Consider the following 22298-nt stretch of genomic DNA (forward strand, 5'->3'; position numbering starts at 1 on the left):
GTGAAATTATTTTGTGTTTTCGTTGAGTGAAATTTCAACCCAAGAATGGAGCAGAACAGAGCAGCCCTTTGTCTTTGACAAATGTTTGGGTGTTAATTTGTGCTCATGATCATCACACCTCAAGAACACACACTTTATCAAGTGACACACACGTAACAACAAGTTGGTGATGTTAAATGAGTTTGTTGAATGTTTTGCTCTTTGGACGACTAAAAATAGATTATTATTATTATTATAGATTAGAATGAAGTGTTTTCATTTCATTTTAAATGGACACAGATGAAAATATTGACATACGGGAGCACATCGCCAGTGAAGAAAACATCCACGGAATGCATTCTATTAAAAATGGCACTATTGTGTCCTCATTAAACATAAACATAAGTTGCACTCACATATGTGTGTCAGTGTGGCGCCCCCCTCTAATGGCCACTTGTCCGACAGACTTGGTGCCTGTTTGATCAAAGCCGTCCGATGTTTCCCTTCTGGCTCAAAACCAGGCCAACGACCAACAGAAGAGTCTTGCAAAATATTTATTTTTTCCTTATTCAGATTGCGGCAATTACAATTCGACATTCATTTAGTGCCCACTGTCGGCCTGTTTTTGTACTTATTGTTGTGTGTGTATGTGTGTGTGTGTGTGTGTGTGTGTGTCTCTGTGTGTGGCCAACGCTGCCTTAGTTGATGAGGGAGACCCTTATTGCCCGCGGCACTGTGGCTCATGGAAATCAATGTTTGATTTGCCGGCTACTTGCTAAAGGATTGAATGTTGAAACATGCCCCCACCCTCCCCTGTTTCAGTCACAGTAAAGAAATTGCCTTATTGAGTCTATTTGTCCATTTTGCCTTCGTTCAGGCCTGTGTTTGCAAAGTGCTGGTATTTGCCTCTAAACGTGTGTGTGTGTGTGTGTGTGTGTGTGTGTGTGTGTGTGTGTGTGTGTGTGTGTTTGTGAATGTGCCAGCATGTAATCAGATGGCTGTGATTACCTGACAGACCTTGTGTCCACTCTGCTGACTTCCGATGTGTGTGTGTGTGTGTGTCCAGAGTGGTATGTAACCCCCTCCTCCCCCCCTTAGTTCTCCCTGTTCTCGGTGTGTGTGTGTATCGACCAGTCTTTTGGAATGGAGAAATGCCTGCCCAGCACACACAAAATCAATGGCTGCTGTTTTCTCTCCTCCAATGGCCTCTCCTGTTATCTGCAATGAATACAAAGCACACATTGTAGGCACGGCGCGTAAAGACACACACTCAGGCACCTCATCTTCATGTCCACTCGCCTCCTTACACTATACGGTGAGAGGGGTCACAGACTAAACCCAGGGGGAGATCGGGCTAAATTACAAGTCAGTTACTCCTAATTGGAAGAAATATGGCTCTTGTGTGCGTGTTTGCAGCTGAATCTTCTCTCAACTAACAAGGCTTCGGGTGAGACCTACACTACTACAGCTTGCACCGGGCTGCAAAGTTTATTATTCCTTCCACTACACACACTCTGCTGTGACAGCAACTCAAACAAGGCAGCTGAAAGTGTGAATGGAACATCATCCGTCTAGCATTGTGTTGAGTAAATAGTGCAATTCCTATCTCCTGCAATTTTAAATCGATTCTTAATTTTTTTAAATTTCAAAATTAGATTTGTTTTAATATGTATTTTGCTGCCGCCAGTAATGTTTACTTACCTTAAAATCCCATGCATCACAAGCTTCACATTAGAATAGACTTCAATATAGATAAATAAGACATTGACTTTAATTTGCTTTCATGCCATAATCTGCCACAACGCCTCTTATCACACAGTGGACTGGAGTAGATCCTGAAATCCTCTTGAATCGAGAAATCAATTTTGAATCGAATCGTGACACGAGGAATCAGAATGGAATCGAATCATGGGATTCCAAAAGATTCTCAGCCCTATTGAGTAGCATTAGCAAAGTGGCCAACAAGTGCTATATGTAGGACTGTGGTGGGCGGCCATTTTCAGGGCACGCAGAATCAGGGATAAGATCAAGCCTATTTTCACCATTACGTAAGTGTACCTGGAATGGATGATCTCTTCATGCCCCTATAAACTCTTTATTTCTCGCTGTCTGTCTGTCTGTCTGTCTCTCTGTCAGAGATTAGAGGTGGTGGTGGGCGGAGGGAGTGGGAGGTGGCAGATTAGCGGCAGTCCGTCTGCCTGCCGTCGGAAAATGGAATTCATTTGTGTGATCCAGATGCTTATGCTCAGCTCTCTCACTTTCTGTGTGTGTGTGTGTGTGTGTGTGTGTGTGTGTGTGTGTGTGTGTGTGTGTGTGTGACTGGTACTGGGGGGGGGGGGGGGGGGGTGGGGGGGCTAGCTCACATCCGTTTTAGGCAGCTTTTGTACTCACATCAAAGGGAACGGCCCTGGCCTGATGACTACATCCCCCATGTTTGGCCACCCTGACAGAGTACGGTATAAACACAGTGATGTGTAGTGTACTGACATATGGACAGAGGCTCGGTCCTGTCAACCCCCACTGTGAACTGACTCCAGAGAAAGCTTTAGGACTATGTATGAGGCTTTGGCTGTAGTCAAAAGACAACACATTGAATTAATGCTGGAGCTAAGTGCAGAGAGGACTACAGTTCATTAATCGTTTGGCTGAGTGACAGAAAATCATTCAAGAGTTTTGTTGTAGTATTAATTGTTTTCATTTCTAAAGAGTATGGGGCCAATTATTGCTGTAGCTTCAGATGTAAACGGAGGGCTGGTTATTAAATCACAATACAATAATGTTGGCAAAGTTCTTGTACGGTTGCTTGTGTTTAGAAAACGTTTTACATTTTCGAGAAAAAGCTTATGCTACAAAATGTAAAAATAAATGTATAAAAAATATATAAATTCTATAAATATATTAGAAGTAAGGTATAAAAAGAAAGAAGTATAGAGACTTGTGTCAGCACTATATCAATCATTTTAAATTATATCACTTATTCTCCTAAGTTCCTAAGTTATTTTTGGTTAGTTTACTTGTGGTTGATCATAACAAGCTATGTTCAGGTATCACTGTGTGTACACTGTGTACTATTTAATGCCATGTTATGCACTCAACTGTATAATATGAAAGTACTCGTTTGTTGTGGCCCCTGTTGAGAGCAGACAGTGTAGAGCAGACAGGTGCTGTGTTAACAGGCTGAGCTAAGGTTACTGCAGAGGGGAGAGTGGCTCTTCTTGTGTTGTGGCTGTGGAGGGTTGATGGATGGACCCAGACTGGAGATCTCACGGAGGGCTAGGGAGCAGGATGCTGGAGGAGGTCTGTGGGGTCCCAGAAGGAAATACTATAGGTGTGTGTGTGTGTGTGTGTGTGTGTGTGTGTGTGTGTGTGTGTGTGTGTGTGTGTGTGTGTGTGTGTGTGTGTGTGTGTGTGTGTGTGTGTGTGTGTGTGTGTGTGTGTGTGTGTGTGTGTGTGTGTGTGTGTGTGTGTGTGTGTGTGTGTGTGTGTGTGTGTGTGTGTGTGTGTGTGTGTGTGTGTGTGTGTGTGTGTGTTGGGGGAGAGGCAAAAAACGACCCATCATTAATCAACCTCCCTCCGCCTGCCACCGCTCCTCTCTGCCTCCTGTCCTCTGTTTTTCCCTCCTTTCTCCCCTCTTTAAAGGTGGAGTCAGCCATTCTTCTGAAATATGCTTGTTGTCACTTTTTTTGAAAAAATCAGTGAATATCTCCTCAGGATCTGCTACCTGTCCATATTTTGTGAATGCTAAAAACATTTGACATGCCAGTTTACAGAGCCTAGGCTGTGTATTAAAACTGCACCTTTTCCCCCCAGTGCACACACAGTACGGACATCGGTCACTGATTTTGACAACGGGCGAATTTGACAAAAAAGAATTCTCCAGAATCACCGACTACACCTTTAATCCCCCCCGACCCCCCCTCATTTAATCCTAACCACTGTTTTGTCCTAAATCCAAGTGCACTACTCCATTGTAAGTAGCCCTTTGGTTGGTAGCCTTTGTGGTTGCAGTGTTCTCGCTCCCAAACATGACTTTAGGAGAGGTGTTTAATGCTATTACGAGGTGGCAGCCCAGGCACTGTGCCCTCCAACAAGGAGAGAGATGGACTCATGCCGGGGCTAAGCGCGACTTACTTTTCTTAATTCACTTAAACTCAGGTACTTCTAACCCCCCCACCACTCCCCTCTACCCCCCCTGCCACCAGCTTCTTAACTTAGTGGTCGACACAGCTCCTTTTAATGCCCGTCTGAGACTGCTGTAATGTGTAAACGGCTTGCTCTCTTTAGCTGCTCTGAGGTCAGTTAGAACATTACGAGGTGCTTTGACGGGTCAGAAGTCTTGGCTCGAGCTGGTGTGTGTGTGTGTGTGTGTGTGTGGGTTTTATTCACTCACTGTACAATTCCCCTACAGCGACTGGCTGGCCTCTCTGAGTTAGCGGCTTACTGGCAGTGAGTTTGGATAGGACTAGGAGTGTACATCCCTGTTTTTGTTGTGACTATAGAGAGTTAATTCTATTATTTAATGAATGGATCTGCAGTAATCTTGATAGTGTCTTTGATATAACAGCTTTTCTTTTGGATATCTTGAGGATGTGTTGGTCAGACAAAACAAGCAATGTACCTGTTACCTTGGACTCCGGGAACTTGAATTTTTCTGTATTTTCTGACATTTTAATTAAATTAATGATAATTTTATATCAAGGTATTTATAATGTTACTTTTCCATTATTGGTATACAGCATATCAGGGCAAATGTATCTACTTGTAACATCACATATTAAATAATCACACTGCTGTTCAAAGCAATCGACTGTACTGTATGTGAATCCACACTCCTATGTGCAAAACAAAAACCTAAATCCTAAAGCAACAACTCATTTGGTTGACATTTGAATTGCCGCCCAGCCCTACATGATACACAGTGAATCATGGAATGGCACAAACACAACACAACACAACGCAGAGGCATAAACGGAGAACATTATGTAGCTGTAATTCATGTACTTCAGATTTGCACACAAATCGGCAAGTGTAACAATCGCTCAAATTACACAAGTCTTTCTGGCACGATAAGACACTTATGCAACAATTATGCAACAGAATAGACTACAGCACATATTAACAACAGAAGCCAAAGCAGAGTAATAATTAATCATCTCAGTCTGTCCCTGAGCTCACCCAACTCTATTACCATCCGCATTTCACTGCTATTCTTCCTTATCTGCAATCTCTTGCCTATATATTAAGTGAGCAACAGTGTGGGCTCATTAAAAATGCATGCTGCGCATTGAGCTTAGGAGACCAATTATCCCACCTTGCTCCTTTTACAATGGCTGTTTGTGAAAGCCCCTGCAGTTGGCCACTCCCCGACTGTCACCCCTCACCTCTCCCTTTCTCCTCCTCTCTTTCTCTCTCTCTCTCTCTCTCTCCCTCTCTCTCTCTCTCCATCTCTCAGTCCAGCCGTCTGTTGTCTTCATCCTCATCAGTAAACAGGCTTTTCAACTGGATTTGATGGAGTGCAGTGTTTTGATCTGTGGGGATTTGTGTGTGTGTGTGTGTGTTTGGAGAGGAGAAGGCTGCTAATGCTGCATTGCTCTGCAGGTGGCAGTGGACAATGGTATTAAAGAGAAGCAGACATTTGAGTATACACACACGCAGACAAAAACACACACCTCGTGGCGGGCAGACACACACACACACACACACACACACACACACACGGTCGTAAACATATAGATGAGCCTGTTAGAGAACACATTGTGCCATCATGCTTTTTGACAGGAGTGTCTTCAGAAGATCAGAGCGCCTGGAGCACAGAGGCTGTTTCCCCGCCACATGCTGAACATCAAATATGGATGCGTGTGGGAAGCAACTGCATCACTCACTGGAGCACTTTAAAGCCTCCATACGGCCAACCTGCTCATCAAAAGGCTTCTTCCATCACTTCATACATATGGCGTTATATAATGTAGAACCCCCCCACCACCACCTTGTATTTGTACACATGCTTGTATGGGCATCGCTGCCGGCGCTGTACCCTTTGAGGATCAAACGCTGCTAGTTTTTTACCTCAGCAGGCAAGTAAACAGAGCAAGAAAAATAAAGGGGTTATTATGGTGTTTCTGTAGCTGATGATTAGGTTTGTTTAGACGTATAGATCAGCACACATGGTGTGTGTGTGTGTGTGTGTGTCTCTCTCTCTCTCTCTCTGTGTGTGTGTGTGTGTGCGTGTGTGTGTGTGTGTGTGTGTGTGTGTGTGTGTGTCTGCCTACCTGCACTTCAAACAGCAGCCAGCTGTGTATAGTATTTGAAGATTTTTGGCATCTTTCATTGTTTGGTGACATTTCCCTGATTAAACAATTAAGTCAATCAAAGGGGATCTCCACCTGTTTTCCATATCAACGTCTGTTCACAGACTGATCCACGGGGACACCTGCTGCTTAACGTGGTCCAGAGGGAGTGTGCAAAACCTGATCAATCGGGCCTCAAGTGATTTCACTCAAGTCAAAAATGATCAAAAATGACAAAAATCTTCCTCAAGGCTCTGTGGCCCACTGCTATTGTACAATAAGCCGCGACTGAAACCATTGTGTGGAATAACAGAGACTGTTTCTAGGAATTGGCTGCTTCAATTCTCTTAAAAAACCTGGCAGCCAAGAGTCTTACAATGTTAAATCAGTGGAGCTAACTGCAAATTAACCGTCAGTGAAAATAATCATTAGCCTTACTTTGCTTCGGCGTGTCATTTTTCCTCTGCTGCCGAGACCTGTCCAGGCAAGGAGCCAGATTTGATTTGATTTGAGATGTTCACTGGCTCAGGAAAGCCCTCCTTCTCTCCCTTAAGGTGTTATTAAAAATCAGACCGGCTTCATTAATAGTGTGATCTGGATGTAATTAAGAATGAGCAGGAGGGCAGCAGGCAGGGACAGAGGCAGTTAGAAAGAGAGTGGGAGAGAGTATCTCTACTAGCTTTCCAGGGAGAGAGAACTAGAGAGAGAGAGAGTGAGAGTAGTGGGAAGAGGTCAGTGGAGTGGGTTTTAGATTAAGTTTGACCCTCCTCATGTCATGTACTTGTAGTAGCTTCTTCATTAGACATGTCTATTATAGCCGGGAAATGGTGGGAGCACTGCATTCTGAGATGTTTTGGCTCATTTGTCTGTCATCAGTCTCCCGGCCAAACCTTGTGTTTTGTGTGTGTGCGTGCGTGTGTGTGCGTGCCTGTGTGTGCGTGCCTGTGTGTGTAACATCTCAAAACACACCCAAGCACATGCACACACACACACATGTGTGTGTAACATCTCAAAACACACCCAAGCACATGCACACACACACACACACACATAGTCGCATACCAGTTTTTCTGCGCTGGTGTTTACGCGGCACTGGGTGGAAAACAGAAAATTGGAGACAGAGCGTTCCCCGTCTGCAGGGTTTGGGCTCGGAAAGCTGGCTTTCCTCTCAGGAAGTGTTGTTCCTCACCGCTCTCCATAAACACTGGAAAAGAGACCCAAAGAAAATGTCCCAGACTCACTATTTCCACTGTAAACACGCAGACATACACATATTATACTGCTCCCTCTCTCTCTCCCTCTCTCTCTCTCTCTCTCTCTCTCTCTCTCTCTCTCTCTCTCTCTCTCTCTCTCTCTCTCTCTCAGTTCTCTCATATGTCTCTCTGTCTACTGTATATATTGCCAAATTGTGACCTATGCAGATCAGCTGCCTTCACTTTTTCAATGTAGACATGTTGTTTTTTAAGGCTGTGCAAAGTCCTAAAAGTGAATTTGAACAAGACACCCTAACTCTCCATTTGATCAATATTTTACCTTTAACTTAGACATCGATTTTTATAGCAACACTGCCGTCATAAGAAATGAATTGCTAAGATAGGGTTTGCTAGTTGTTTACGTTGTACCCTTGGGTTAAAAAAAATGCCAGGGTGTTGCAACTGTATTACCTCTCAGTCAGAGCAGTGTAAATGTTACTTTTCAGACGGTAACAAGTGGTTGGCTAGCAGCTCCCCTCGTGTCGTGTGCTGTTCGAGTTAATAAATCCGCACCAGCGAGAGGGAGAAAACAAGCTCTTTTCCATTCATTTTAGTTGTCATGGCATTCATTTCGGCACTGGAGGATTATGCTGTACCATCGATGAAGTCTACCCCCCCAAAAAAAAAAAAATAAGACTTCTAATGTTGACAGTTTATCATTGTCGGAGATCTTTTTTTTTTTTTTTTTTTTTTTTTGACAACAGCGTGCAGGAAATCTGTTATCTATCGCAGACGTGTTTGCCACTGTTATTTTATTGCGGTTGTTTTTTTTTTAGCAACAAAGTCTTATCTCTACCTGTCATGCAGTTTATTTTACTTTGAGATGACAAGCCAGATGTGAAGTGAACATTTGCCGTGTAGTAACTCCAGCTAGACATCACCTTTTGCTGCTATTCTAGCCGCTGTGGTTAAAACACTGAACTCACTTTACCACCCAGCTGGCTTACACGGCACCCTAACCCTGTGTGTGTGTGTGTGTGTGTGTGTTGGAGTGCCAGAGAGAGAGAGAGAAAGAGGTTAGAACCCTTTTCTTTTTTATTACATTTCCTTCCGCAGTGAAAGAGGAGGCAAGATGGACACTCCATATCTCCCCGCTGCGCCAGAAAAACTCATCTAAATGGAAAACACATTGTCTTCATTATTTTGCAAGAGCTGAAAGAACGGGGTTGTCATGGTAACAGCCATCTGAGTGAGCGCGGAGCGGGCGGCCGAGGGGCTGGTTTTAGGGCCAGAGGAATGGAGAGAGAGAGAGAGAGAGAGAGAGAGAGGGGGAGAGAAAGAAAGAAAAGAGGAGGTGGGAGGGAACAAGGAGCCAGGAGGGGGGGAGGCTGGTGGAATGAGAGGAGAGAGGGGGGAGATGGAAGGAAGACAATAGCGATGGAGGCAAGAAAAATAAGAAATGATGGGGTGAATTAGGCCATGGCCACACATACACAGATCATTTAAAAAACACGTTTTACACCCCTCCATTTGCAGAAAAATTCCTGTACACAGGACGGTGTTTTTGAATCTCCGTACACACTGCAACGCAAAAAAAACAAACAATTTAAAAACGCTGACGTGATCATGCCAGGCCATTAGGGGGCGATGATGTGCCACGTCAAACACCATAGAAGAAGATTGTGGGTGTGCACATTGAGTGTTTTCTTGAATGAGGTTGGCGCAGGCTCAGTAGATGTACAACATCAATGAGCATGTGCAAAATTGAGGTCATGACGGCAGCGTTTCTCAAAACCTCTGGGGTTCCCTGTCCATGCAAACACAGAAAAACTGAGTTACCAAAAATCTCCACTTTGGCCAAATTTTTTAAAACGCTCTGGTTTTATTGTCTGTTTTGCTTGTGGACAAAAGGCCAAACCGCAAAGTAAAAGAGACATTCACAGAGAGGGGAAAGAGAGCTGTGTGTGTGTGTGTGTGTGTGTGTGTGTGTGTGTGTGTGTGTGTGTGTGTGTGTGTGTGTGTGTGTGTGTGTGTGTGTGTGTGTGTGTGTGTGTGTGTGTGTGTGTGTGTGTGTGTGTGTGTGTGTGTGTGTGTGTGTGTGTGTGTGTGTGTGTGTGTGTGTGTGTGTGTGTGTGTGTGTGTGTGTGTGTGTGTGTGTGTGTGTGATGGAGAGAGAAGACCGAGGGGGGGTTAAGAAAAGAGAGTGAAGGGTTAGTGTGAGGAAGCAGGGGAGTGCCTTTTCCACTGACGGTGCAAATGGCCAGTTAGTGGCTCTCTGAGAGCAGTTCAGAGGCCCTTATTAGTTTCAAGGGGCAGCAGCAAGGATGGCAAATTTAACCTCTTAGGAAAACTCTTCCAGCTGCGTCTCAGTGCCAGCCCAACTGGTGTGTGTATGTGCTAAATTAATGCATGAGTGCATATGTACAAGTCAAGATAAGAGCTAACTTAATTATTTTTTACCATCACGGGCAATGCAACATAACTTTGTTAATACACAGGTCCCAGTTTGAGCTAAGCTAACCTGTATCTTTGTCCATTTCTATATCAAAAAGGCACGCTCAGTTACAGGAACGGTTTCTGTCACCTATTCTTGAGCCGGAGAGAGTGAGCCAAAAAGCTTAAAAAACAAAAAAAGTTAAACTATTATAACATTAGGAGGAGACCAGGTGCTTTTGGTAGACACCAGGCGATGGGCGCTCCACTGGAAGACTCCAGCCAGTGGCTGATGGACAAGCCGCCTGCCTCTGTCTTTATTAGTTGCTCCCTTAGAACAGAACAGCCCCTGGCAGCAGCAACACACCATAACGCCCTTCATCAAATATTTACCCCTCCTGAATCTACAACGTGAACCGAGGCCACATCAAATAAAAACCTGAAGTGCCAAGTGTGATATCTAATCCAGTGCGACCCCTCTTCCCTTGTCAACTTCATTTTCTTCCCATTGTCTTCGCCGGGGTGGATTTTCTCGACGCTCCTGTCAGTTTAGCATCAACTAGAGGATTAGGGGCTGTGTTGTCATAGAGAAAGGAGACCTAAATGATTGTTTATTTACTTGTGGTTCCCTGGTTTCTCCGTTATATCGGCCAGTGGCTTTAGTGTGACAGAGGCCCTGACACCACATCGTTTTGACAGCCATCAGGCGATTAAGGGAAATTAAAGTAATTGCTTAAATCTTTTGTCATGCAAAGTACTTCTAACCTCCCCCTGGAGTGTTTACCGCGGCTCTGACATCCATTGGAATCTGACATCCAACCTTGGTGCCCATGCAAAGGACGCAAATCATTATCGTTACCGTTTGTGGTCAGGAGAACCCAAACACATCCTGTCAGATGTTGTTTCGATGTATCGCAGATGAAGGGGAGGGAGATTTATTTACATTTGCAGAGCCTGCGGTTAATGTACATAACATGTTTTCTCTACATGTATTTCTTAGTATTGAATAATTCTATCATCATAAATCAAAACTTAAACATATTTTGAAGCACCTGCAACCAAATGTAAGACTAGAACATGTTTGTAAGCAAAACTGTGGGCTCTGCCGCTGTAAACAACAATCAGTGCAACAGTTGTTAGCTTTCTAACTTCAAACATTGTTCCCGGGCTCCAATTTTCCAGCGAGAAAAGTTTGTTTATTCAGTGATGAGAATATACCCATTCAAATGTTCAACTCTCTGAAACACCCAAAGTTACATAGTGCACCTTTAATGTGATTGCTTTTGGGGCCGAACCACGTTTCCCAGCAGCCCCGGTGTAGTGGTTTTCCTCCAGTAGAAAAACATCCATATCCATTGACGATAAACGTTAAAAAGACGCATCGACATTCAAAGGATTTCTCAGCGCTGCCTGAAACCTTAGGGGAAATTATGTTTTTTTTCTTTCTTCTCTCTCTCATCAGTTCCCTCCAGATGTGCAATCATGGCCATAGGAGAAAGGAGGAGGGAGGAAGGGAGGGAGGGAGCGTCTTTGGGCTTGTTGTGATTGACCAGCATTTAGGGGAAGAGACGGAGCGCTCTGGATCTGCTGTTTGGCTTTGCTCTGGCCGGGCCAGCTGCTGTGTGGCTGTGGCTGTCTGTAGGTCTTAGTGATTCATGTCACACTGTAATTGGTTTACCTGCTCCCTGTGTGTCTGCGCTCTGAGTGGACCAAAACAAATTACCCAGGGATGACCTCTCTCTCGCCATCTCTCTCTCTCCTGCTCTCTGTCTCTCTGTCTCTCTCTCTCTCTCTGTCCCTCTCTCTCTCTCCTGCTCTGCTATCGCTCCCTGCCTCCCCACCACATGTAATATGTCGTATGAGCGTTTTTCTCTCTTTCCATCTATTTGTCTGTCTCGTCTTCCTGCACTCCCATAATCTACACAACTCAAAATCTCACAAAGCAGTAGCCATAGTAGTAAGTAGTAACGTTTGAGAGCGAAAAGCTTAACGGAGCACAAATATACACATTTAAAGTCTCTTGAGGCTTGAAGATGGGATTCTGTGTCTGTCTGTCTGTCTGTCTGTCTGTCTGTCTGTCTGTCTGTCTGTCTGTCTGTCTGTCTGTCTGTCTGTCTGTCTGTCTGTCTGTCTGTCTGCTACGTCAAACATCATTTTCGACATGTTGCGCACACATGCATGCGTGAAGATAAGCTGATAGGATGGACGTTTGGGTAACGATGCTTGACATCCCAAATAAACACACACACACACACACACACACACACACACACACACACACACACACACACACACACACACACACACACACACACACACACACACACACACACACACACACACACACACTTTAGTGGAGTGCTTTGTAGCACTAAAAGAGTGTTTTGTGAAAGCGGCAGTGGAGCACATTAGCCTTTCAACACTGTTTTTTGACGCTCACTGTGCCAAATAGTACCTGTGTGGTTTTTCCCCCTCAGTGAATGAAACTGGTTCTCTGTGTACACCATTAGGCTGTTTCATTTTCACAGCAAGCAGATGTTTTGTGTTCTTTGCAACCACCCCCTACACACACACACACACACACACACACACACACACACACACACACACACACACACACACACACACACACACACACACACACACACACACACACACACAGAGCAGAAATGAATGAGTGCATCATTCTCCCCCTCTATACCGTGTAGGGAGGTCTCGCTGTCTCTGAGGTTATTTATCCGTTTCAGTAAGAAGATCTACCATGAAAGGATTTCAGAGTGCAAAGCTTGAAAATGGGATTTGTTTGTATTTGTTGCTTGGCTGGTCACACAGACTGTGTTCTCTTACCAGAGATGGTGGTGCATGTAGGCTACTAGCAAACATCTGTCTTGTTCTAGTACCCTTACTATGTACCAACTCAAGGGGGCGCTCTACTGTAGGCAGGGCATACTCAATAAGACTGCTCTATTGACACAAGAACATACAACAGAGAACCCATTGAAAAAATTCATTTAAAAAATTGAATGATAAGTTATTTGGTCAGTTATAAGGATTTTTGAGCAGTTGACTAGCTTACATTTGGATATTATTTCGGTTCACCATCACACAATCTTCTTGCATTGTTGAACCAAGTCGAATGCTTGCAGTTTAGAATACAGCCAACCTCCGAGAGAGAGAACAAATCAATCCGTGATCTAATGAGGCCAGTTGGAGTTGAGCTTAATTGACATTTAATTGCCCGAATTTCTGTTAAATTGCCCGTTTTTATTGTGTATTTTGGAGGCTTTAAACGGTGTACCCAATTCTTAGATTGAACCATCCACTGTCTTTGTCCCCGTCCACCATTGAATTTACTCAGCGATGTGTGCTGCTGGTGATCAATTTTGTGGTAATTAAATGAGCAAGGACATGATTTTGGTTTTCTTGTCCACTTCTGCACGTAAAAAAGCTCTTCAAAATAGCCTCATTTGTTGAAAGTCTTTCAATGCTCTGGCAGTACTTTTATTTCATACTTATTTCAGTATGTTTTGTAATGCTTAAAAATAGAGATGGTGTATTGGATTTGTCTCATAAAAGATCACAGGGAAAAATTAAGATTTTTTTTCTCGCAGGAGCTGCTGCATTGAGGAGGTTTTGTTAGAGTGCAGAAAGCCTGGGCTGCTTTTTATTTTTTTTAATAAGGATTGTGCTTTTGGAGTGTCAAAGACTAGGGGAGCGCAGGGCCAGAGAGACAGGCACAGATATATTTTTTTGCTCTCCCTAATGACACCAATACCATTTCATGGCTTACTGAGCAGATTGAATCGCACTCACTCTTTGTAAGTCTCCCTCTCGTGCCCCTGTCTCTGGGTTTCTCTTTCCTGAACAACACACTTCATCACTCTCTCTCCAGTCCTCGCATAAGACTATCACATGTGCGCTCATATATGCTACGGTACGTCAATGTGTTATACACTCACTCACCCCCACACTGGATGATGTTTAATTGCATTTGGGTCAGCAGTTTGCCCGGTGCTGCAGGAAACCTAAGGACGTGGTATTTGTCAGTTTACCCGTTGAGCAGTCACAGGGGGCGGTGTGTGAGCTCACAGCACTGCTGGAGCCAGGCCCATACGGTTAGCTTTACACAAGCCTTTCAGACTGCACTGTCAATCAACCCCTCCTCTCCTCTCTTCTCAGAAACACACTGTCAGTTCTCCGTCTATATCCCCCTTTTAAAATGTACTAGACTGCTGTTATTCCACTTAATACAGCGTATGAGATTTATGAACTCTTTCACTGAAAGGGCTGTATTTCAGACAGTCCTATGATGGCCTGGTGATAGAAAGCTACACACATAGGCCTTGCGACCCCCCCCCCCGTCCACACACACACACACACACACACACACACACACACACGCACACACAAGCTCACACACACTTGCTTGGACCCTCGTGCATCACCAGTGATAGAATCTTGCCTTTCGTGACAGTGGAAAAGCGTATGTGGCAGCCAGGACATACAATCTTTCCCAGCTGGTATTTATAGTCCTCGGCAACTGGAACATTCTATGGAATAAGGAGTTCATTCATTCATCATGTGAGGCTCAGGCTCCGTTCTGCTCACAGATGACCCGATTTCGTATGTGTCTCACCGTGAGATAGATGGCCCCCCCCTCTATTAATACACTCGAGAACAATAAAAACAAAAACATGGGCGCGTGCACCAATGTGGGCCCACACACACACACAAACACACACACACACAATTTACAGGCATTTCAAAACATTTTCAGATTTTTCTTGGAATTCAATGTTCCAACCGTCTGACAAACAGCTCTGAGGGAGTTTCCTGGCAGGACTCAACCTGAAAAAATTTTACTTTTTGGCCACTTTGTCGGTTTGACATATTATCACATTCTAAGTGGATATGGAAAACATGTTGCCTAACAGTTGTTTAATTAGAAATCCAGCAGACATGGAGTAACATTCATAGCATTTATTTTTAGTCAACTGTTTAGACACTAATCAGTCAGTTTCTGGTCCCCACCACTTCCTGATATTAATATACTATACTTTTAAAGACAGCGATCTCATCAAAAGCTGTTTTGATTATAAATTACTTTGGAGTCATGAATCAAGTTTAAGATGCAGTTACTTGCTAGTAGAGCTGGGCCGGACTAAACGTTTCCAAACTGGTTGCTTGTTACTTGATAGCCTACTTGTTGCTTATTGTTATTGCAACACGAGTTCGATTAATGTGCATCGTTGGGTGTCGCTACATGTTGCTGCTTTCAATTCACCAGGATGTCACATAATGACACATACCAGTTTAGCTGATTTGCATAAAATGACACCGGTTTCAGCCAGTACACCACATCAGGTAAAACCAGACACCGACCCAAGCCTAGCTGCTAGTTTCACAATCAATTCTCATGTGCAGTTTGTTGTTGTTTTTCTTATTTGTATCACTGTCAAATAAAAATCATGGGACTTTTCGACCATTGTACAAAACAAGCAACTTTGAAGACATGGCCTAAAACTAGACATGTTACAGACTAAACAATAAATCAATTAAAAAGCTAAACTTATACCGGAGGATTAATTGATGGTGAAAATAATCATTAGATCCAGTCTTGATATATTGTGTGTGCATAGGCAGCTTAGGTCTAAATCTCTTTTTAAAGGCATCAATCATCCAACCCCTTGAAATATCGCTGCCGTACATCAACGTATTCAGTTCCAAACATAGAAATCTTACATGGCTGCCAATCCCCCTCGCTGAACCCCTCAAATGTACTTTGACGCTAAAAGGAGTGTGCCTCTCGTCTCGGTACACGGCGCACCTTTTTTGATCTCACACATTGAGTGGTAAAATAATCGGCTGCTCCCGGGGGTATCTGGTGACGCATAGCTGCAATGCTCCTTCGACGGAGGCTCCATATTTATAGACGGCAACAGGGCGGCTCACGTATCCCCACATCACAGCTGTTTGCATTGCCGTGTTGGGTGTCACATAGCTGCCCGCTGCTCCTGTGGTTGTCACATTAAAGCAGAAGGTAAACAAACAGCGACATTTGGAGTTTGTTTTTTCCACCCCGGGGACAAGTCATTTTAAATTGTATTTTTTCCCTCTATATAGTTTGGTGGTCAGAGAGGGTTGAGTTTTATTAAAGGGCCCCAGGGAGCCATATCAGCAACAGTTTAGTTTTGTGGTGAGCGGACAAGGAAGAGAGGGGGAGAGATTAGTGGAGGAGTGGATTAAGCAAAAAAAAAAGATATGAGGACACACACTTGTAAAGAATAAATAAATAAATACATTAAGAAATGATAGATGAGGACAGAGTGGAGTGGATTGGGGGGGTGGAAAGCCAGCGAGAGTAAAAAGGGACTGTCTGGCTATATGGCTGAGAGTTTCCCACTAGAAGTAATAGAGTGTGTGTGTGTGTGTGTGTGTGTGTTTTTGACCCTGCGTGTTGTGTGTGTAGCACAGAGGGCTGGTGGCTTTTTACAGACACCCTGAGAGCAGAGATTGTGGGAGGTAGAGAGATTGAGAGAGAGAGAGGCCAGCACAGCTGAGTGGTGTTGATTGGCCTGTTTGAAAACACATGAACTACAGACAGAGAGAAAGAGAAAAGAGAGTGAGAGAGAAAGGGAGAGGACACTGTGTGTGTGTGTGTGTGTGTGTGTGTGTGTGTGTGTGTGTGTGTGTGTGTGTGTGCACCGGGGGAAAGTGTTACTCTGTGCCGTGCCACGCTGCAGCCCAAACCACATTAGAGCAAATGAATCCATTCCACCTCCTGTTATGGCAGCTCCCGCACGGGGCCCCAGGAAGGAGAGAGAGAGGGAGAGGGAGGGAGGGAGGGAGAGAAGGAGAGTGGCAGCAGGGTTGAGATATGAGGAAAATGATAGAACGGAAAATGGAAGGTGGTGGAAAGGAGAGTCGCACGCTGGGTGGCTCTAATGATGTCTGAGGGCTATAGAAAAAGGGCCAGCATAAAGCACACAGAAGAATGGAGGGGAAGAAAAGCACAGGACATATATATAACTGAAGAGGAGGAGGAAGAGGAGATCCCCCATTGTGTTCACAGAACAGGAGTGATATAGTTAGGCTCTCCTTTGCTGAATAATAATTATGATCTGGCAACCGGTTGCTCCTTTTTTATTTTTTTTTCTATTATAATTTTGAGCTCTGTCCAAAATACACTTTACACGCAAGACAGACTAGTAGGCATCAAAGGAAACAGCATTAAAACAACACTGAATATGTTATTTTCCATAATACTGCAATTGCAAACCCCATAATTACTCAACTAAATGGGATTTTCTTTTTTAAATTGGACAGAATTCTTCCCACTGGGGCCTGTGAAAGCCATTCAAACCGCAACAACGTAACTTCAGAAATGTAGCGGACTATTTTAAGAGAAACGGTGCAGTGTGTGTGTGAGCCCGGAGAGTCAAAGCGTTCATGATGTGACCACAGGACTTGATTATTTGATTGCTGTTTATCAACTCTAAGCAGGATCATATTCTGATGGCACTGTGTCATATCATTGTATTCATCTAAAAACCACTGACATAAGTTATTGACGTTTTTGAGATATTTTTCTTGTGTATTAACCTTTTCATTTACTTGATAACCTCAGCTACTTTAAGCTGATGCTATCAAGTGTGGCTTTGAGATTTCCTGTATGAAAATCAAAAAGAAGGATGTTTGGTTTCACTCCAGAAGCCGTTAAGACAGTTGCAGCTGTTCACCCTGCGTATGGTTTGATAGATGCACTTAGGACACTTTCTGCCATAATGTACCTTCGTGGTGTTGAATATTGTTGACTAGCTTTACATTTAGATTGGCCACCCTTGAGTATTTCAACCCCGTTTTGCATTATCAAGTTACCCATTAAAGGAAAGATTAAGTATGCTGAACTGATTCAAATTCAATTGAATATTTGTTGATTTCATTTGGGATTTTTGCATACAATACATTGTCCTGTTTATTATATATAATCTGTTGTGGGGAAAATAAATCAGGTGATAATATGATAATATGCATATATTGAAACGTTTTACACAAATTCCATCCCTATTTCCCTTCCCATAATGCACTGCTAGACAACACAAAGAGAGATATAGAGAGTATATAGAGAGTATGATGTGTAACTGCTTCTGCGCAACCCCCATCGACTCATCACATTCACAAGGCAAGAGCTGCACTTGGCAAAGGTGGTAGTCGACTCATTTGTCTGAAATGAGAAATCACTCATGCTATAAGTGATCATACACTGTGTGTGTGTGTGTGTGTGTGTGTGTGTGTGTGTGTGTGTGTGTGTGTGTGTGTGTGTGTGTGTGTGTGTGTGTGTGTGTGTGTGTGTGTGTGTGTGTGTGTGTGTGTGTGTGTGTGTGTGTGTGTGTGTGTGTGTGTGTGTGTGTGTGTGTGTGTGTGTGTGTGTGTGTGTGTGTGTGTGTGTGTGTGTGTGTGTGTGTGTGTGTGTGCTCTGCTGATAATATAAAGATAATTTCAACACTCTCTCTTTTGCTTTCTCTCCTTCTCTTTTCCCCACCCAGCCTGGCTCTTCTTGCCCCTCTTCCCTGCCACACTCCACTGCTTTTCACATTACAAAGCTGTTGTTTTCTGAACACTTAGTTCTTGCGACACTCCACCCCCCCCCCCCCAGCTTGTTTTTGCTGGGGGAACGAAACAGAAGCTTTTTTTCTCAGATGTTAGCATCATTTGTGGTTCGGTGTTAACTCTCTTCTCTTGATTCATCGCAGCATCCTCCCACTGCTCTTTAAAGAGAGGGAGGTGGTAATATGCACAGAATAATTGGATGTGTAATCCTTTTTGCTTTACACCTCTGGTATATAAGCAGCGCTGACTGAGGGCTGAGAGCTGATTAAGATGTTCGGTAGACAATAAAGACCTAAGTGGGCTGGTTCTTAACGTGTGCACGCTCAAACAACAACTGCAGCAGACCAAAATGTCTAAAGAAGTAAAATGTTTCTGCTCTAAGTAATCAGTCAATCTGTGGAGTAGAGCAGAGGCAGTAAAGGTCAACATTCTGCAGTGAAAATATTCAGCTGGTTTCCTTTGCTTGTGATGAGTTGACAGATTACTCTTTTATTTTGATAGTAAACAGGAAGTTGTGAGGATGTGGGGCCGGTGGGGAGGGAAGGGGGGGCGGGGAGGGGAGGGGGCTTCTGCCATGTTTTCCACCAAAGCATCATCTGTTATGCAACACATTTCACCCCCTGAATGAGAGCGTGTGGGCTGCCAGTCATTTAGGTGCATTGACTTCTTATCTCAGTTACGACACAGCCCGGCCGGCCAGTTGCATTACTGCCACTCCGAACCTGAGGGACTTGTTTCTTCATTGACTAACAAAAGGTGTGTGTGTGTGTGTGTGTGTGTGTGTGTGTGTGTGTGTGTGTGTGTGTGTGTGTGTGTGAGTTTGACACTTGAAAAGGCAGGACATTTTGTCCAGTGAGGGCTAAGATTAGGTTTTGAAGTTCGGGTTAGAATTAGGTTTAAGGGTTGGGGTTAGGCAATTAGTTTTGATGGTTAGGTCAAGAGTGCGCTTGGGGCTAGGGAATGTATTATGTCAATGAATGTCCTCACAAGTATCGCCCTACACAAGCGCACGTGTGTGTGTGTGTGTGTGTGTGTGTGTGTGTGTGTGTGGGACCTTGTGTAAGCACATCACAGGGCATGTGAAAAATCAGTATCATTGGGTAAAAGAGGCCGAATTCTCCACCCTCCTCCTCCTCCTCCCTTCCTTTGGTCTTGTGTGTGTGTGTGTGTGTGTGTGTGTGTGTGTGTGTGTGTGTGTGTGTGTGTGTGTGTGTGTGTGTGTGTGTGTGTGTGTGTGTGTGTGTGTGTGTGTGTGTGTGTGTGTGTGTGTGTGTGTGTGTGTGTGCGTGCGTGTGTGTGTTGGGACAGAAGGAATGGGGGAGTGGGGGGTCGGTTAAAACAGTTAATCAATAGCCACAAGGTCAGACGGCCAGCGCTGGGCTGGAGCGTGGCCCTGTTAGCGGTCTGTGGAGCTGCCTGTGCCGCTGAAGGGGATTTGTAGCACTTGTCAAGGCTTAAAGGAGCCCTCACTGGACCACTTGCTCTGGGTGTAGTGTGTGAAGTAGACATGCTGGTTAGTGGCAGGGGAGGGAGACATCTGCTGGACACTATGAGACACTGCAGCATAGCACAAGAAATTAGGCCACCCAAAAGTTGAAAAATGTTCACGACACGTTATGCGCTGTTTAAGTTATGCCCTGCAGAATTGTAAAACATGAGCTGTTTTTTTTAGCAGGGACTTTCACAATCAGTCACCAACATTGCCCACGTGACCTGATAAGAGACATTTTCCCACCCACCGTTTGACCACATTTTAGCTCAAGAATTTTCCCCCTTACTCATGCATGGCAATGGTATCCGCTGAGGTTTTAAGACTTAGTGCAAGGCAGCGCACTCCAGGTAATTCTACTCGGCTAATGCTCAAAGCTCGGTGGATTAGTAACACACTCTTATTCTCGAGGTGCTCCTTTGAAGTCTTACCTTTTCACACCTAATCAAAGTGAAGAATTCGAGCCTTTGTGTTTACTTGTGTCTAGTGTGTATGTATGTGTGCGTGTGTGTGTGTATGTGTCTCAAAAGAGTATACCAATCGCACTTGCAGTAGCTTTTCTAAGATAAGCCCGGCACTATACTCCCATCCTATTCCTTCCCTCGCTCTTCTGTTTGTCACAGCAGGGGATCTTGGGGGAACCCTTTATCAGTACTGAGCAGCTTTTGTAGGGCCCCCTCCCACACACACACACACACACACACACACACACACACACACACACACACACACACACACACACACCACCTGTGGTTCCTTAGTTCGCCCTTTTGTGTGGAGGAATGTGAGGCAGACCAACACACTGATGGAGATAAACATAGAAGGGATGGTAAAGGGACTGGGGCCTCGCTGGCAAAAAGCAGCAAGGCACCTATTAATCCAGCCTCAATACATTTCTTTGCAGTGGTTTTGAGCGGTGAGGCATTTGGGCTGAAATTGTCCTTTTCTCAGAGAGATAACAGTCACTGTCTTTTCTCGGTTGCAGCGAGAGCTAGATTTCTCTTCCTTTGGTATGACATAAAGCAATAAAGTTTCCCTTCACACTGGTTGGCTTTGTGTTTGTTATTACCGCTGCTGCTGCTGCTGCTGTGGAACATCTCAGTTTCATACCATTTGCCACAAGAAGAAAAAAGCAAACATTCTTGAGGTGTATATCAAGCCCTTGGATGAGTCAGTGCATAAACAAGCTGGCTTCCCCGTCGGAGAATTTTGTGAAGCTGCCCAAAAAAAAAAATGCTGTTTGAACTTCGCAGGCTACACACACACACACACACACACACACACACACACACACGGGTGACCTGAGAAAAACTTGTTCTAACAGATGTACCTCTCCTCTTTTCTTTTACAGAGTTCAGAGCTTTTAATGGCGTCCCGGTAGAGACATCAAGATGAACACGTTACCGTCGATGGACCGGCACATCCAGCAGACCAATGACAGGCTGCTGTGCATCAAACAGGTGTGTGTGTGTGTGTGTGTGTGTGTGTGTGTGTATAAAGACGCCTCCTTTAACTTCTCTCAGTAGTACTATGCATACACATAGGATTCTAGATTTCAGGATTCAAGACACAAGAATCTGCATTTTTTTCCTCTCCTTTCCTGTACTCCTTTCCCCCCTCTCGGCCTCCTTATATGGGCATCAGTTTTTCTGGCCATTTGCTCCAGTCACACAGATCATGTTGCACACTGCACACAGGGTCAGAGAAAGAGAGTGAGAGAGGGAGAGGGAGAGAGAGAGAGGGAGAGGGAGAAAATGAGAGAGAGAGGGAGAGGGAGAAAGAGAGAGGGAGGGAAATCTGGCAGTGAACACAAGAAGAGACTTCAAAGCAACACAACAGACTCCACTTCTCATCCCCCCCTCCCTCCTCCTCCTCCTGTTCCTGCGCTCCCTTACATCACGTTCCTATCACTTGACGTATGCTAGGGCCCTTGTTGTGGTTTTGCTTAAATGCTTCCTTGACTGCCAGCTTTCAGGAGACTCTCCTCAGTCAGTCAGTCAGTCAGTCAGTCAGTCAGACATATTGCTACAACCTGGGGCTGTAACACCGCCTCTGCCTGTGATTAGTAGGCTACAAAAAAAACCTCACTCACTGTGGGATTATTTGTTTACGCTAGGTGGGTGTGTGATCCTTATTATCTCCCAGCAGCATCCATATGACACAATGCCTTACAGTGAATGGGTGAATGATCGGCATTTGAGCTTACGATTAAGTGGTGATATATTTTTTTTCAACGCACACACACACACACACACACACACACACACACACACACACACACACACAAACACACACACACACACACCA

General features: G+C 44.4%; 1 protein-coding gene across 1 annotated transcript in view; it reads left to right on the forward strand.

Annotated features, from left to right (window-relative positions):
• The window catches only part of zmiz1a (zinc finger, MIZ-type containing 1a), a 121365-nt gene that overhangs the window by 54541 nt on the left and 44526 nt on the right, over positions 1–22298 (forward strand). Inside the window, exon 4 of the mRNA XM_080036294.1 lies at positions 21343–21451. Coding sequence (XP_079892420.1) covers positions 21383–21451 — 69 coding nt within the window. The 5' untranslated portion in view covers positions 21343–21382. The remainder of the gene's footprint in view (positions 1–21342; positions 21452–22298) is intronic.

This window comes from Ammodytes marinus (assembly GCF_949987685.1).
Source record: "Ammodytes marinus genome assembly, chromosome: 11".
In the NCBI taxonomy this organism is placed as follows: Eukaryota; Metazoa; Chordata; class Actinopteri; order Uranoscopiformes; family Ammodytidae; genus Ammodytes; species Ammodytes marinus.